Source organism: Carcharodon carcharias, chromosome 14 (assembly GCF_017639515.1).
Source record: "Carcharodon carcharias isolate sCarCar2 chromosome 14, sCarCar2.pri, whole genome shotgun sequence".
Lineage (NCBI taxonomy): Eukaryota > Metazoa > Chordata > Chondrichthyes > Lamniformes > Lamnidae > Carcharodon > Carcharodon carcharias.
Genome location: NC_054480.1, coordinates 136,825,959 through 136,840,379, shown reverse-complemented (window position 1 = coordinate 136,840,379; position 14,421 = coordinate 136,825,959). Strand labels below are relative to the sequence as shown.

At 43.7% G+C, this 14,421-nt stretch overlaps 1 protein-coding gene across 8 annotated transcripts in view; it reads right to left on the bottom strand.

Annotated features, from left to right (window-relative positions):
- LOC121286860 (transducin-like enhancer protein 4) overlaps positions 1-9,238 on the bottom strand; it is a 214,085-nt gene extending 204,847 nt beyond the window's left edge. For all 8 annotated transcript variants that reach the window (XM_041204006.1, XM_041204012.1, XM_041204008.1 and 5 more), the window contains exons 1-2: positions 8,583-9,238; positions 5,900-5,997 (exon numbers count right to left, since the gene is read on the bottom strand). In XM_041204006.1, the coding sequence (XP_041059940.1) occupies positions 5,900-5,997; positions 8,583-8,606 (122 nt within the window). In that variant the 5' untranslated portion in view covers positions 8,607-9,238. The remainder of the gene's footprint in view (positions 1-5,899; positions 5,998-8,582) is intronic.
- Between the last annotated feature and the right edge of the window lie 5,183 nt (positions 9,239-14,421).

Here is a 14,421-nt window from a genome sequence, read left to right as displayed (position 1 = left end):
CTGGCTGCCCTTCGAGGACCCACCCAAGTGCCCATTCTTTGTGAGGGTCTCACAGCCAGGCCTTGCCCTGTCCTCCCCGAAAGGCACACGTGCCCATTGTTCCGGCAGGGCTCACAGCCCGGCAATCAGAGCCTGGGGCTCGTGCCAGTTTTCCCGTCTCCAAGACAGGATGCACAGGGCCAGTGGTAGCTGCCTGGCTGCCGGCAGGCCAAGATTAGCACGGACAGGAGCAACTCTCCCAGTGTGTGTGGCTCAGCTGCTTATTGAATACGCTGATGTGAGCTTGTGCAGCCACGTTTAACAGTACGGTCTAGACAACGAATGGTCGGCAGGTTATTTGGCATTAAAGCTGAACTCAATCATGCCCCTCACCGAGGGTACTATACTGCACTGGGTCACCGAGTTGGGACTAGGTGAGGGAACCCCTGCTGAGTAAAACAGCGAGCAGACAGTTTTATATATATATATATATATATATATATATATATTTATAATGTATGTGTATGTGTCTGTGTCTGTGTGTATGAGCGCGTGCATGCGCTCTCTTATCATATTGGATGCCAGATAAACAAAGGAATGCAGAAAAGCAAATCTTTTCCAGGACAGGGCGGAAACAAAACAGGATTTTGAACACCCAACTTAGCGGATCAAACCACTTGGAATCACAATTTGTAATTCATTAAAAGCCTTGCATATAGCATTTCACGTAGTTGCCATTTGGCTGTCGTCATACTTATCATCACAGCAGATGTTACACTTTTAGACAATCTTCTGACTCACTGTGAGCAATGGAAGATCTTCTAGTAATTTACTAAGTCTTGCGCTTCCTGTAACAGGATCCCTGGCGCAGATAAACACTTCAGAGGCTGCTAGTTGAGGGAGAAAGGAATAGAAGGCTATGCTGAGAGGATGAGGTGAAGCAGGTTGGAGGAATGCTTTTGTGCAGCAAAAATATTGCACATACCAGTCGGACTAAATGGCCTGTGTTGGTGCTATAAATTCTACATAATTTCAGTTTGACGGAATTTGACTCAAGTCATCATATATCAGTTGATCGAACAATGCAACTGAACATTACAGGCACAACTTGCCTATAGTTATAAAACAGGATATCCTCCAGCACACCACGAGCAATACCAAAGGAGGTCTGCTAATATGTTCTTTACTACAACAACAATTTGCATTTATATGAAGTCTTTAACGGTGAACCATCCCAAGGTGCTTCACAGGGCCATAAATCAAATAAGAATTGACACCAAGCCAAAGAAAAATACATTAGGATGGGTGACCAAATGCTTGGTCAAAGTTTTATGAGCATCTTAAATAAGGACAGAGAGACGCACACAGAGAGACGCACACAGAGAGACGCACACAGAGAGGGAGAGAAAAAGAGAGCATGAGTGAGAGTGCGAGGGAGGTGCAAAGATTTGGGGAGGCAATTGCACAGCTCGGGACCCGGGTAACTGAAGGCACAGCTGTCAATAGTGGAGCAAAGAAAGGCAAGGATGTGAAAAAAAATCTCAGGCGAAAGGCTTGCTAAACATACTATTTACAAGTCAAAGCAGATTGGTTTGTAGTCAGCCCAGTCACATGCACAGAACAAAGGGAGTGGAGTGAAGGTTGGGAACTGTGATTTTTCAATTCAAGAGTGGCTGGAAATGGACATATGCTGAAAGTCACTCAGAGGGATAATTGCTTATATCATCTATTTATCTACGGGCTGGCATTATTTAACCCTCAAAAATCAATGCCCAGTTAGCGACTGGGGCTTGGATTTCACCATGCCATCACCTGGCCACTCAGGTCCACCCACCACTGCCTAAGATTTTGTGCTATTTAGTTAAAAGCCCCACATGGGTCGATGTGACAAATATCATCGGAGTCTGCAACTTCATGCACTGATGAACTGTCACTCAAGGAGACCCACAAAGCTGTCAAACTAGGCTCAAACCATCCTTCAGCCAGTCTTCCAGTGGTCTACAGGACCATTGATTTACCAGACCGGAATAAATCAAATTTTCTTAATTTATTGGATTTTTTAAAAAAACATAGGCATTTTGGGAAACCACATTCTGCAATTCGATCCACTTCTCACTGAAAGCAAGAAATGTTGGCTTCTAAGTAAAGAAGTTACTATTTCTTATCACCAGGGTCATTGGGTTATGGTGACTAAATGAATGAAGTTTTGTTTTTAGTTACAGAGCAATCCAGGAATTATCTTTTTTGCTGATGTTTACCTTCCCATCTCTCACCAAAAACCACAAACCAGTAACCCTATTCACGGTAATCCTAATAGTTCCAGAAGATTATTCTGTCTAATCACGTGCAGCAAGGGTCATTTAAAACCTGTCAATAATTTCCTTGCTCCACCATCAGAAAGCGAGAGCCAACTCAAGCGTAGCAAGGCAATCTGGGTACAGGAACATACAGTTGGCATCAAAGGCTCACACTGGCATAGGATGGCATTGCTCACCATTTACACCGCTCAAGTGTCAGGTCCCTGCCACCTTTAATCGGAAATCAACCTTCAGAGAGTAAACAGGTCTCTGCAGTACAAACCAATGCCAGCTCTCGTGACGTGCCAGGGCATCTGCCAGCCATCGGCACACAGCCCTAACCACAACCCCAAAGTAAACTCACTGGGATTGAACCAGGCTGGAAAGGTTTGGGGGAGGGGGTGGGGGGGGGCGGGGAGGAAAAAACTGTTTTTCCACTCCCATGAGCTTGTTTTTCAGTTGCAGCACCAGAGCCACATGTTGGCACCCGGTACTACCAGCAGTATGAAAGCAGAGTGCACCTTTGCCATCGTCCACCCCATATAAAATGACTGAACAATTGCTACTTACAGCAACCCTACAGTGAACTCTCTTGTTCCACAATAAGCAGTGCAAACTCACAAACCCACTGCATATCAAAAAAGAGAATTCAGCAGTGAACTGGTTAAATCTACTCTGAATAAGTTTATGGCAGCCACAAATAGCTGTAAATAAATAGCGGATAATGGATGCTTGTCAGGGAATTACAACACAGTAATCCAATCAAGGAGGTTCAGATCAACCATGAAAGCAGAGCTCGGAGTGTTTTATACAGTGCTGTCACTGGGCATTTTTAGTATACTGACATCAATGCACTATTGCGAAAGCTTGGGTGAGACCAGAGGCACTAGTATTATTATTTCGGAGCAGAGAACCTTCCGGGGAGATTTAATAGACATGTTCAAAATTATGATGGTTTTTTTTTGAGAAAGTAAATAAGTTGAAATTGTTTCCACTGGCAGGAGGGCCAGTAACCAGGGAACACAAAGTTGGCAAAGGAGCCAGAGAGGAAATGAGGAGGAATTTTATTATGCACAAGGTGTCACGATTTGGAATGCACTGCCTGAAATGGTTTCAATAGTAACTTTCAAAGAGGGATTGGATATATACTTGAAAAAAAAGACAAAAATAATCTGCAGCATTATGAGAAAAGAGCAGGGGTGGTGAGATGAATTGGATTACTCTGAAGAGTCAGCACAGACAACAGGTTGAATGGCCTCCTTCTATAATTCTAATTGCACTAAAACCTTTACTCTTCAGTGTTTGCCATTAAATGGTTCCAATTTTGCACCTCAACTTACTCCCAACATCAGTGGAAAACCTATAACTACCCCAAATTCACCCCAGGAGTGTACAGTTCAGAATGTTCTCTCCAAATTTGGCAAAGCAGAGCCCAGAACTGTACGACAAGGTGTTTTATTCAGTTTCAACAGATGTAATATCAACATTCCACTTGCCCGTCATTAGATTTTTGTTGAGATCCTTGTGATAAGTGAGGATTATGATTTGCAGCCAAGGGTGGAGATAATTTAAATATATCCCCAACATATTGAGAAGGAAAGCTTCCATCTTCCATTAACATTGCAGCTCACAACATCTTAGATATTTCAAAGCACTTTGCTTTCAATTACTAGCTCTGCAAAGTTCTCTCCACTTCCCACAGAATCATAGAGTCATTGCGACACAGAAGACGACCATTTGCCAAACGAGTCCATGCCAGCTCTCTGTAGAGCAATTCAGTCAGTCCCATTCCACGTAGCCCTGCAAGTTTATTTCTTTCAAGTGCCCACCCATGAATGAAATCATTCATGGGCTCCGCATCCATCACACTCGTAGACAACGAGTTCCAGGTCATTACCATTCCCTGCGTAAAAAAGTTCCTCCTCACATCTACTCAGCATCTCTTGCCCAAAACCTTACACCTTTGCCCCCTAATCCTCATGTAGCACATTGGGAGGCCATTCAACAAATTGTGCCTGTGCTGGTGGTTAATTCATCCCACTTCCCTGCTCTTTCACCGCAGTCGTGTGATATATTTTTCCCCTTTAAAATCCAACTCATCAGCCAAGCCCTTGGTCACCTCTCCAAGCCTCTTCATTTCTGGCTGAGCATCCATTTTCCTTGCAACCATTCAAAAAAGTAGCTTGGGACACACTTTTAAGTTAAAGACACGGTATAAATGAAAAGCTGTCACCCACATAAATCAGTGAACAGCAGACAGGACCTCAGTTGAACATCTCCTTCATGAGGGTGGAATCGCCAAGAAAGCGATTGCTTAGAACTACATTGGAGTGTTAGCCTAGATTACGCTGTCTTGGGGGCTTGAACCCACAACCCTGTGACCCAGGGTAGATGGTGAGCAACCAAACCAAGCTACGGTTTCTCACTTTTAACAGAAGAGAACAAATTCCAGATTCAATTATTTTTTCCACATCAACTCTCTTCCTTTCACGGGATGTGGGTGTCACTGGCAGAGCCAGAACTTGCCGCCCATCCCCAATTTCCCTTGAGCTGAGTGGCAATATCAGGGGGCAGTTAAGAGTCAAACACACATAGGCCAGCAGATTTCCTTCCCTAAAGGAAATTAGTGAGCGAGATGAGTTTTTACAGCAAATCCAAGATAATTCTATGGGTCTCTGGATTACTAGTCCAGTGGCACTACCACTACGCCACAGGTCTTCACAAGGTGGATGTGGAAAGGATGTTTCCTCTTGTGGGAGAGCCTAGAACTAGGAGTTACTATTTAAAATTAAGGGGTCACCCATTTAAGGCAAAGACGAGGGTCATGAGTTTTTGGAACTCTCTTCCTCAAAAGGCAGCAGGAGCAGAGTCTTTCAATATTTTTCATGCAGAGCTAGATAGATTCTTGGTTAATAAAGGGTGAAAGGTTATCGGGGGTAGGCAGGAATGTGGAGTTGAAGGTTGCGATCAGATCAGCCATGATCTTATTGAACAGGGGAGCAGGCTCGAGGGGCCGAGTGGCCTACTCCTGCTCCTAATTCGTATGTTTGTATGCCACCGTCTCCCCTCTACTACTTATGCAACATCGATGGGATCTTAAAGTACTAACACCCTTTAAAAAGTATCCACAACGTTATTCCACAGAAAGTGAAGCTGTGTCAGATTCTGTAGCTTATCTGGCCAAATTGCCAGGGGTTTCTCGTGTGTTTATTTTTGAAAACAAGGTTGTCAGCATCTGAAACCTTGACTCTGGGTGGCTTTAGGTTCAGAACCTTGTTTTGAACCATGGTGAGGTGGGTGAACAATTAAAATATTAACCAAGCTTTTCGGCTACTGACTCTGCATTTGCAACATTTTCTCTATTATTTTGTGTGTTTAACGTTTCCAGATTGTTCTGATCTCTGTGGGGACATTGCCGTCAAAAGAACTTGGCGTGTTATCAATTCAAAAGGTGAACCCTCATTTTCGAAAGGCAAAATGATTAAGCTGAGATTTTTTTGTAAAATAAGTGAACAACATGACTCCAAGGAATGGGAAAGTTGGAACTGAACCTGCTTCGATCAGCTCCGAAGGGGAATCAGTCTCACTTGCAACATTGATACTGTATTCAGTAATCATTTTACCTGTGATACTGTGCCTGCAAGAACTGAAATTCTTCTTTGATGCGATCACATGTCTCCACCACTGTAAACTTAAATGGCTGTCCAGGCTGATGAGGTGCCTGTAAAAGAAAGAAGGACTTGCATTTATATAGCGCCTTCGCAACTCACTAAATGCCTCACGGCACTTTGCAACCAAAGTAGTACTTGCAGCCGATGAAGTACTTTTGAAGTATAGTCACTGTTGTGATGTAGGAAATGCAGCAGCCAATTTGCACACAGCACGCTCCCACATACAGCGATGCGATAATCAGATAATCTGGGGGGGTTTTTTTTGTGATGTTGATCGAAGGATAAAAATTGTCCATGACACAGAGGATTTCTTAGGAATGGATCTTTTACATCCACCCGAGTCGGCAAATGGTGCCTCAGACTGTGCAACACTCCCTCAGTGCTGCACTGGAGCATCAGATTTTGTGCTCAAGTCCTAGAGTGGGACTTGAACCCAGAACATTGTGATTCAGAGCCGAGTGCATTGCCGAGTGAGTCACAGCTGAAGTGGCCAGTTGATTTTAAAAAAATGTTTAAACGCCCCATGCAGTAATGATCTACATCCTATGGTTCTTAAGATTTTTCATTCTGTCGCAATTGGTAAACAAAACTCTGTGTGTGTGTGTGTGTGTGTGTGTGTGTGTGTGTGTGTGTGAGAGAGAGAGAGAGAGGCATCAGAATAACAAGTCTTCACATCTTACAACCACTGATAAGATAAAAGGCTGCAGTTTGTATAGCTACTTCTGCAAAATGGTCCAGCTAATCCATGAACACTAAAGTGGCAATATAATTTAAGAGGACCTGTCAGTGCGTGAAGCCCTGGCATATAAACCCACCCACCCAATCCGCCTCTCCAGGAGGACATCATGCTGCAGCCCCCTCCCATCTCACCAGTTTTATTGTGCATCCCAGCCTGTGGCTTCAAACTGAAAAGGTGAAGGTGAGAAGTGGGGAGGGTGTGAATGAGGGAGAGAAGATAATTAGATCACAATTCCACTTAACTATTGTTTGGGCCTATTACATATAATGGGGGAAAAGGTGAAAGGTTTATATTTAAAAAACTCAAATTCTACTTTAAAATTCAACATACAGCATAAGGTGCTCCAGATGTCAGGAGAAAACTTGTACACGCGGTCTCTGTGTTACAACAGTTGGCGAACCAACTCCAGTGATAGACTCATAGACTTCTACAGAACAGGAGGCCATTCGGCCCATCGTATTCACGTCAGTCAACAAAAATCTGACTACACTAATCCTATTTTTCAGCGCTTGGCCCTTAGCCTGGAGGCTATGGCAACGCAAGTGAATGTTTAAATAGTTCTTAAGTGTTATGAGAGTTTCTGACTCAGCCACCCTTTCAGGCAGTGAATTCCAAACTCCGATCACCTCTGGGTGGAAAAAATTCTCCTCAACTCCCCTCTTAGCCTTCTACCTCTTACCTTAAATCTATGCCCCCTGGTTACTGACCACTCTACTAATAGAAAAAGTGCCTTTCTATTCACCCTATCTATGCCCCTCATAACCTTACACAGCTCTACCAGGTCCCCTCTCAACCGTCGCTGCTCCAAGGAAAACAACCCCAGCCTATTCAATTTTTCCTCATAGCTCAGACCCTCCAGCCCAGGCAGCATCCTGGTAAATCTCCTCTGCACCCTCTCCAGTGCAATCACATCCTTCCTATAATTCAGTTGGCAATCTCCCTGAAGGATTTATAGACAATGCTCTATTGATCCGCATCACTGATCCAATATTTTATGTAGTTAAATCGAAATGCCCCCCCCCCCCCCCGCCCCATCTTTAATACTCTGCTCAGATTTATTGACTTAATGGCTTTATCATTGTAGATCATCTCCAGCTACAGGTCCAGTGTCTGAATTGGGTCCAGTTTGCTCGCTATAGACGCTTTGGAATAAACCGCCGCGCTGGCTTCCAAAACTTGAACATTACACGTGTAACATTCCGCGCATGAAAAGTTATTTTTCTACGATATTTTGGTCACATCTGACGAGGCGATTAACTCGAGATAGAAACGGAAATAAACTAAAACCTCTGCGGAAATGTCACTAACCAATGCCACCTGCTGGAATTTCGTGCGTTTATAAATAAAATCAGCAACTACCCCCCACTTCCCTCCCCCCCCCCCCCCCCCCCCCCCCCCTCCCAAACAACCCCCTCAAAAGAAATGTATTTGCATGAAGCGACGTGGGCAGGATGCTCAGATCATCAGCGACGTCGTGCACTGAATCTGAATGTCCAGGGATTAGGAAGTCCCAGCCCTCCCCCAATAATTAAAGCAGGTCTGAACAGACAAGTCTTCAGCAACAAAGCACAATTCTTCTTTCAATTAGAAAGGGGAAATTAGAGCTGTTTTGCTCTCCAGCCATCTACCGTAAAACACATTTGACAACCGCTAACTCGCAAAGATCAGAAAGGAAAATATATATATATAATAGACCGCCCCACGGTTGATGAGTTCATTTAATTCTGTCTGGGTGTGTGATTCATGTTAGGAACTATCGTTGATGTTAACAATGGTAGAAATTGACAAGAAATCGACGTTAGGAATATCAGAGACCATAACACACGACCATGTACCTGTTTATTTCCCTCTCGTTCGCCTATGATTTGCAACGTTGTTGAGTAAACTGGTACTTACGGGATGCCTGCCTTGTGGATACATCCTTGGATGCTATTCCTCTCTCCTTACTCTCCCAGTGGTGTTTTAAAAATCAAAAAGGAATCACACACAGACACACACACACACGCAGCGATGTCTCCGATGACTTCTGAACAGGAGCCGTGAGAAGAAATGCAATAAACGTCGGTGGTAATTTTCAGATTCTAAACATCACCAAGACTGGAAGCTGAGCGTTCTCGGTTTCTCACCACAAAACCATCCCTTCAGCTCGGATCACATCGCAGAAGAAAGGTCAGCAAAGAAATCCAGGGCAGCTCCGGACGCGGATCGCGGGGCTGGGGGTAAATCCAGGGCTGTACAAAGGAACAACACGATGCTGTGATGTCCATGAAACAAACACACACAGTCCACCACTGACGATCCCAACTTTAAAAAAAAATGTCACAAAGTCCAAGCTGCTGCCTGGAGTTAAAGCGGCGTCTTTAGGGAGCAGAAGCCATCGAAAGTGTCAAGACAGGAAAGAACAAAACCCCTCCACGAAAAAAAGTTCATGCTTCAAGAAGAAATGATCTGATCAAGGATGATATTCCAAGAACTGCCCCGTTTTTTTTTACTCAATAAAACACTGGCTTCACTGTTGCAAACCTCCCCTCTCTCTTTGCAACATCTTTGAGAATTCCCTCAATTGGATACACACAAGCCGGAGGCTCCAGCCAATCGGGCGCCGGCTCGCCCACGTGGGGCGGCCGGGTCACCCTGGCCCGCCAGCCAATCCGGCACCCAGCCGCCTGCTCATTGGCCGGCGCCGCGTGAAGCCCGGGCGGCGCGGGGGCCGCCGGGACCTGTAGTCGTTCAGGCCGCCGGCGCCCGTTCTCCAGCCGGGGGCGGCGAACCACAGGTCCCGGCAAGCCACGGGGAGAAGTGGGTGGGAGGGAGGGGGGGGGGCGGGGCGGAGGGAGGAGGACGCAGGCCGCCGGCCGCCGCGCACGCGCCCTCCCCACGGCCGGGCGAGGTGTCAATCAAAGTAACGTGGGGCAGCTGGGCTGGGGCCCTGCCCACTGCCAGGGCGGATTAATTATAGTGTAGTAGGAACAGACATTCTGCGGCTGTCCTGTTCTGCCTCAAACAAATCATTGTGATTTGCATTAAAGAGAGAGAGAGAAAAAAAATCGCGTTAACAGGATTGTCATTTTGAAGTAGCTAGGACTGAGGGAGTCATTTTTTTTTTGCTATTGCTGGATTAATGAGTGAAAATATACCATAAATGCCCAGATTTAAAGCTGTCTCCACCATGATTAGAGGGTGCGCAGATTTAACATCTAAATACTTTTCCGAAGTAACAGCAGCAGAATGGATGGAACACGGAGCAGGCTGAGTTATGAACAAAGGGTGGTGGTCTTGGTCAGTAGGAGGCAGGGGTCACCAGGGTGACTTGTTTAACTTGCTGCTGTGTGGTGCCCCGGCAGGCCTCCCTCACATCATGTTCTTTCCTGGGACTGTGGGATCGACTGCTGCCCATGTTTTCCCAGAAATGGTTTCGACTTCAGAATAACTGGAAATGTATTTTCCCTGCTATTCTCAGCAAGGGACCCACTTCACGTTCAACAAGATGGCCTTGGGGGGGGAAAAAAGCAAACCCTGGCGAGCAATCCATTTTGCTTATGTATTTACACGATTTCCTAAATTTACTTTTAAAGGGCAATATTGCCTCAGTGGATAATCTTGAGCCAGGATCAGTGAGTGAAAAGGAAGGACATGCTTGCCACAATAGCTTGATTATGCAGCAGGCAGGCACTGTAACTATTTAATCACATTCGTATCCTCCCCCCACCACCGCCCCCTCCACCCCCCGACCACCGAACCGGTATGGTACTGAATCACACAAAACAGGAAAGTTCCACATTGCAACCCCTTATCTGTCCTAAACTAGCCAATCCCAGTTAGGATGGTGATGGCTGCACGCTTGAAATAGTCAAATTACCCTCGGGGTCTGGCAGAAGAAAAGATCAGCCAGATTGCCACTTTGGATTCATAGCCGCTAACTCATGCTGGCAGGCTGCACATGTGTGATGTCAGGTGCAGAGATGATTGGCCTTTCTTGCGATGCCCTTCACAGTTGAATGGCCTGTCAATACTTGCTGTCAAGGTTCAGCATGAAGAATGGTCACTTGGGTGAAAATGCTGGAGGATGGCTGGTATCCAGTCCAGATGTAAATGGCACTACAGCTGCATCATTGTATTAATCACATTGCTGTCTTCTCATAGCAACAACAGCGACAATTTATATTTCTATATCGCCTTTAACATAATAGGATGTCCCAAAGCGCATCGCAGAGGTGTTATAAAACAAAATATGACACCGATACACATGAGATATTTGGTCAGGTGAGCAACAGCTTGGTCAAAGAGGTATGTTTTAAGAAGTGTCTTAGAGGAGCAAAGTGAGGTGGAAGTGTGCAGGGAGGGATTCCAGACCTTGGAGCCTTGGAGCCTAGCTCAGCCACCAATGGTGGAGCGATTAAAATCGGGCATCCTAAAGAGGCCAGAATTAAAGGACCACAGATATTTCAGAGGGTTGTGGGGCTGGGGAGATTACAGAGATAGGGAGGGGTGAGACGATGGAGGGATTTAAAAACAAGGATGGGAATATATAACCAAAGTTCCCTGGAAGACAACATTCCAGATTGAATTATCTCCACCAAACTTCAGAAAAGAAACACCTCCAATACAGTTCTCTTTCCTGTAACAATATCACACACCCTGTAACTTTTGGCAAAATGATGAGATAACTCAGCTCTTTCTGACTGCCAGAGATAGCTAAAAAGGGTAGTGACCCAATGTTAGCAGGAAGTTATGCCACCCTCTTTCTTTGAGCTGACGGTTCAACATGTGAGAATTTTTTGTACGCAATGAGTTGTTGTGTGTAGAAAAGTATTGGCTGAAGGGGTGGTGGAAGCAAATTCAATAGCAGCATTCAAAAGGGAATTTGAAAAATACTTGAAGTGAAAAGTTTTACAGGATATGCACAAAGAGCAGGGAATCAGATTAATTGGAAAGGTCTACCAAAGAGCTGTTGCAGGTACGATGGGCCAAATAGCCTCCTTCTATAAGTGTCATACTATGATTCCTTGTACTGGCATCATAAACCATAAAAGGATATTATTAAGAGAAGTGTTTTTGAAGTAAGTTGGGTTCCACTATTCACTTAAATAAAGAAGCACTGTTGTAAACTGAATCTGTTATTAAGCAGTCTTCCACTAAAGCACAAGGTTGTTCTTGTATATGTACATAATATATAAATTCCCTCTTAAACCATTCCACCTGTCTACCTTTTTTCTCCTTTAAGATCCACCTTAAAACCCATCTCTGTACTGTAACTAAGCTTTTGATCAGCCACTTCCTAAATCTCCTAGCGATCCTTTGTCCATTTTTTGATTATGCCTCTGTCAAGTGCTTTGGGATGTTTTTCTACATTAAAGATGCAAACATGCAAGCTGGTGCTCAAATATATTCCAAATCTTACACGTGCACATGCTTTCTGTCAACTTGTTCAATCATTGATCCAGAATTATAACAAAAGCTGCCTTTCCCTCCAGAGCAGTGACACTACTTGCGGGCAACTGTACTTACAGTTTCACAAGTTTACATGGGAAGATTCAATTATGACCATGGGTAAAGGAATTTATCATGAAAATATAAAAATAAGGTCAAGCTTTAAGTTGCTGATTTAATTACATCTACACACCCTGGTCCATTATCTCCAGATGTCTGAACTGTCTACACTGGAAGACTGCATTTGATCTTGACTCCCCGTGTGGAGCACCAATTTAGGGGACAGTGGTGTAGTGTTTATTTACTGAATTTGTAATTGAGAAGCCTAAATTAATGATCTGGAGATATGAGTTCAAATCCCACCACAACAGCTGAGGAATTTAAATTCAAACAATGAATAAATATGGAATTAAAAAGCTATTATCAGTAGTGGTAAGTATGTAACCAAGGATTGCCATAAAATTGCATTTGGGTCACTAATACTTTTTTAAGCAGGGAAATCTGCCATCCTTACCCGGTCTGACCTATATGTGACTCCAGATCCATAGCAATGTGGTTGGCTCTTAATTGCCCTCTGCAATGGTCCCTAGCAAGACATTCAGTGATGGCAGTAAATATTGGCCTTTCCAGTGATGCCCACATTCCACAAATGAGTTCAAAAAACTTGTAACGTATGAATAATCTTGATAACTGATTTCATTTCCTGAGAACTTTATCTACCATAGATTCCTATGTCTACATGGGGATGGCAAATGCCTATGTAAACTTATCACACTGTAATTATGCCTCCATCTAATGGAGGCACAAGTTCAACAGCCATTTCTATTCTAAATGTGGACAGAGAAATTTCTGATGGAAATACAAAGATGAGGACAGAATGTATGGTGTCAAGGTCAAATTATGTCTGTGAGCCCTGGTTGAATTATTCCCTCTTCTCTCTCTCACACTGCACTTCACCTGAATATTAAATTTGGTCATGACTCCCTGTATATAATCAAAAATCACACACTTCCTGTGCAAATTCCTGCTGTCATGATCTTTGTCCACACTTTTATGTCAACATTTAACATGGAAACTGCCAATGTAAACATTTAGAATGGAACTCCTATATGTAAACAGTTGCCTGTAACACAGTAGGCAGTAGGCTGTACTGTGGAGCAAGTTGTTGAAGTCTCCCAGTCACAATTTTGTGTATAAGAAGCCTATTCATCAAACTGTGAACAATCCCACATCAATTCATTTTTATTGATTTATTTTCTGGTACCATATTAAGGCAAGATGACTACTTAATTAAGCAACAGACAACAGAATGGCTGTTTTGTTGTTTTTTCATGTGTTGTTCTGTACATATTTGAAACATGCAAATTTTGGCACCTGAAATAGCAAAGTAGTTAAATGTCCTCCTAAAACATATGAACCAGCCTTGGCTCAACCATTAAGTAATAAGATTGTAAGTTGAACTCCATTGTAAGGTGAACATATAATGTAAACTGAAGCATCAGTACAACACTGAGGGAACACTGCATTGTTAGAGGTGCAATCATAAAATCATAGAATTTAAATTGTGTCAACCCTTTGAAAGAGCTATCCAATTAGTCCCACTCCCTTGCTCTTTCCCACAGCCCTGCATTTTTCTACTTTTCAATATATATTCAATTTCCTTTTGAAAGTTACTATCATATCTGATTCCACTATCATTTCAGGTAGAGCGTTTCAGATGATAAACTGCAGTAAAAAAATGCTCAAGCTTTGTGTCGTTTTTTGAATTACCCAGGGGCAGAGGGAATCTATAGTTCCCTGTTGCTTTCCCAATGGCAATGCCTTGGCCAATCAGAGTTGACTTGCCTACCAATCAGCATCCTTTTCTCCTGTAGTATAAATTGCTGTGATTGTTTGAAATTTGGCATTCTTGCATTTGTCCCGATCAGTGTAAGATGAAAAGCTTCAGCAATATGCCTCTCTTTTCAGCAATATTCAAGTTCTGTACTGCCCAGCAATGGTTAGCATAAAAAAAAAGCTCTCCTCATCTCCTTTCTTTGCCAATTACATTAAATTTGTGTCCTCTGGCTATCAATCCTCCTAGCAGGGGAAGGGTTTTCTCCTTATCTACTCTAGCTAAATCCTTCATCATTTCGAACACTTCTTTTGAATCTCACCTGAACCTTCTCTGGTCTAAGGAGAACAATCACAGATTCTCAAATCTTTCCTTGACATTCTTCCTAAAGTGTTGTGCCCAGAATTGGGAACAATGTTCCCGCTGACCAGTGATTTTTAAAAGTTTAACACAACTTCCTTACTTTTATAC